This window comes from Fulmarus glacialis, unplaced genomic scaffold (assembly GCF_000690835.1).
Source record: "Fulmarus glacialis isolate BGI_N327 unplaced genomic scaffold, ASM69083v1 scaffold1780, whole genome shotgun sequence".
NCBI classification, from domain to species: domain Eukaryota; kingdom Metazoa; phylum Chordata; class Aves; order Procellariiformes; family Procellariidae; genus Fulmarus; species Fulmarus glacialis.
The window spans coordinates 28604-32481 of record NW_009186868.1 but is presented as its reverse complement, the minus strand read 5'-3'; the positions used below and the strand labels follow the sequence as shown (position 1 = coordinate 32481).

Sequence of the window (3878 nt, the reverse complement as noted above, 5' to 3'; positions counted from 1 at the left end):
AGAGCACTCTTCTCTTACAGTAACACATGAAGAAAAGTCCCAAGTAGCAAAGAACAGATTCTAAATAAAAGAAATATAGAGGACTGTGTTCCTTATAGGAAACTACAGAACATTTTCATCTTTGACAAATGACAGAGGCTAAAAAACAGTGTTCCATGAAATACCCCTGCTGAAATTTTCGGGTATTTCCAAGCATTGAGAGGCTAACATCTTTTCTCTTGTTAAGGGGGGGGGGGCGAAAAAGTGAAGTCCCATCTGTGAATTTGTTTGTTTGTGAATATATGTGTATAGTCCCCTGACTGAACAAAAAATTAATCCTTCTTAAAAATACTGAGCTACTCCTCCTCCCCCTCCCCAAACAGCAACTCTCATGTATGGAAACAAGACATTTTAATACAAGGCTACCTACAGAAGGACTGTTACAGCACAGGGAGCCAGGGGCAGCTCGACCTCAGGCAGGAGACTTACTGCTTGGGGGCACAAACTGCACCAGTTCGGGATGGTCCAACATGAAATCAATGTTTCCGTGGCAGCCCCTTGCATTTCAAGGGCTACTTCATTGCCCTGAGCTCCTGCTTGTCAGGAGTCAGTCTCAGTTTGGCCGGTAGTAGTCACAGTGCTCTAGGTAGCAGGAGGCAGGGTACCCTGTTCCCCACTCTTGTAAGGCAGTTGTACCACACCAGGAAATCAGTTTCCTTCTTGAAGGTTCAGTTTTTTGTGGTCCTGTATGTCCTCTTACTTTTTAAATTGTTTTTCTACCTATTTAAAAGGAGCAACATGCCCAGATTAACAACAGTGGTCAAGTAGGCAAAGAATGAAATGTCCACAACACAAGCTCTACATAGGTTTACAATGTACTGGTCATGCATAAACCCCTAGAGATCCTGGCAGGCATTTAAACATTTAAGTTGATGTAAGATCAAATTGCTAATGAACTGACTGCTGAATGGACTGCAGCCAGCTTGAAATCACTGGTAGGTTCTGCATCTGATGTCACAAGACTTCAGTCATGTCAAATCAGTGGTCATCTACTTTAGCCCTTTTTGCTTTCAAGGAAAGATGCTGCAAGAAAAGAAAAGAAAAATTGCTTAGCATATACAAAATTAGAAAAACGTTCAGCTAGAATGCTTTCAGTCTTTAATCCCAAATTCTTACACAAATATCAAAGACCACCCTTCCCAAGCTCTGCTTGTTACTGATATAGCTAAAATAAACCTATGAAATCAAAAAACCACATGTATCCCAAAGTGATATTCTGGCTTGGTAAAAAATATCATCTTCTACTACTCCTGTACTAACTGCAAGCATAGGAACAATTTCCCACTGGAAGCAAGTTGCCAGCCTGTAAAAATGTGCAGGAAGGGATATGTGCTCCCAACAACACATGTGCATAAACACTAGGAGTACGGACATGAAGTACAAGACTAACTAATGTATTAACACTGCAGCTGTAGTTGCATTGGACCTTTGAACCTCTATGCTCTTAAAGAAAAAGGCCTACAAAAACATGGAATGAAAACACAAAGAAAGTCCTGCAAAATTTGGAATGAAACATAATTGACTGAGACAATTGACTGACAATCAAGCTGGAGAAGAATATCTTTTCACACAGAATCCTTTGCAGTTGTAATTTGTTTTTAACTTGATACAGGAATAAAGATTCTCATATTTCAGGAATCTCTTATTAGCACAAAGATGTATCCTTCAGTAGAAAAAGGGTCTGAATGTCTATAAATTAGCAAAAATTTGTGTGTCTTGTAATGGCTTGCTTATTCAAAATTTACATGTATAATTCAAAGCTCTACACAACAGGAACATTTCTAGCTTTTAAACATTTTATAAAGACACCCAAGCCTTTTGGCTAATAAGGATAACTGACCAAACTGGAAAAGATAATTTTCCTCAAAACCAGCACTATCCTCCAGAGCTTCCACTTATTTTAGGATGAAAGCAATGCTTAGGTCATGCCACAAACCAAGTTCATCTCTATCAAATCAAAAGGATGGCAATGGTTAAAATTAGGTTCTGATGTAATTTCGTAGAATATCTACAACAATAGTAGTACTACCTTGAAAAACATGTTCTCTCAGTCAGGTAGGTAGTACTATTCAAGACGAGCCTTCTTCACTACAAAAAGCAACTCAAGTTTTGCCTGAACAAGTCATTGAGTCACATTCCCCAACACCACCTACCTAAAGGAAAACCTCACCCCAAAATTGAGCCTGTGGAGAAGTCATATCATAATGGGATGTTGTGTTGTGTATGGGATGTTACAACACGTAAATAGGCGAGTCAAAAGGACTAATTATTCCAAGAGCAGATTTGATACAACTGGAACATTGGCTCATCTTCTTTTTACACCATGCTTGCAGAATGTCTAACAGCAGCTAAAGACTCGGGTCTACCCTGCAGGGGTCATTACTGCCTTTGTCAAATGCGTTATAGAAAAAAAGGCAGAAAATATTCAGCTACTTAGTAAGTGCATTTATAGATGGTAAGTCTCTGGATAGCTGAGATGAATTATCCAAGCTCAACATTAAAAAACTAACCCTCTCAAGTCAATTACATGGACAGATGGCAATGCAGTGTACACTGTAACCACAGAGGTATGTCCTAAGATGCTCCATGCACCACAGTGTTTTCCTTTTTTCCAAAAACCCCAAGAAGTGAAAGAAAACAAACATCAGATTCTCAGAAAAGTCAAATAGCATAGCAGACGTGTAAATCAGGAACAGCCATTTTTGTAACATGGCTGCTCACATGCACGAACAGATCTCCTGTATTGCATAGGTCTGATACACAAGTGTATTTTTTCACTCAGTATTTTGGAAATACTTCACTGATTTAGAATATAAAGCTCAGTAGTTATTAATCTCCCATGGGAAATTCACATGCAAGATCAGTTTGGCAATCTTGCCTGTACAGTATTTACATGCAATGTGGTATCAACAGCTCCAGCATAACTAACATTTAGATGTTAGTAATATTTAACACCAATCCAGTTCTCAGAATGACCAGTGAATAAGTCTAGATTGACGGATTCACATGGGTCAGAGTTGATAAAGGATGGTGACAACTGTTAAAAGACACTTGTAAAGAAAAGGTATGTATATCACACACAACAGAATTTGCAATAAAGGTTTGCACAAATAGCAGCTGTTCTTTGCTGTTTGAATAAGTTTGAATAGATCACAGCTGATTTTTTTGCAGTAAATATAATTAATGCTCAAAAAAAGGCTCAGGCTTTGCACAAACATTTGCAAAGCATGCAAAGACTCTTCTAAAATTATTGTGCAAAGTATGACCACTGCCTAGCTATAGTGCTCCTCAGAGAAGTGCTACCAAGTGCCTATATTCAAGTGTAAAACGGCTGAAGGCTTCATTTACCAGAGTAATACGCTATTTTGTAACTTTGAAATCACGTCTGTTGGCTGGATAATAGGAAAAAGCTTTCATGCATCAATTTATTATCCTCTTTCTTCATATTAAAACCACTACAATGAACAAAACCAAATTCATTTTTGTACCATTAAATAGACAACAACAAAGCATAAACACTTAAAAAGTGCAGATACAAGAGCTGTTAATACAGCAATGGTACCGTTTGGGCTTTATGCTGATTCCGTACCGTTCCTTGCTGGTAAAAATGAGGTGCCAGTTCCAAGAGCCATGCAGATTCCACGGCAGTCACATCTCTCATGTAATATTTAGCAGTCTGTATGACTTCATTGTAGACCACCCTATGAGAAAGAAAAAAAAAAAACCAAAAACCAAACAAGTGTGTGCTATAAAGCAATGAGGGAGAGAGATGATTAACAGCATATTTAGAGAGTTTCACATACATGCTGCCAGAGGTAGTATTTACAGAGTGACAAGAG

The 3878-nt window shown here is 38.4% G+C and overlaps 1 protein-coding gene across 1 annotated transcript in view; it reads right to left on the bottom strand.

The window, feature by feature from the left end:
• Positions 1 to 755: 755 nt before the first annotated feature.
• The window catches only part of DHX35 (DEAH (Asp-Glu-Ala-His) box polypeptide 35), a 31346-nt gene continuing 28223 nt past the window's right edge, over positions 756 to 3878 (bottom strand). The window contains exons 21-22 of the mRNA XM_009572802.1: positions 3629 to 3740; positions 756 to 1062 (exon numbers count right to left, since the gene is read on the bottom strand). Of these exons, the coding sequence (XP_009571097.1) occupies positions 1018 to 1062; positions 3629 to 3740 (157 nt within the window). The 3' untranslated portion in view covers positions 756 to 1017. The remainder of the gene's footprint in view (positions 1063 to 3628; positions 3741 to 3878) is intronic.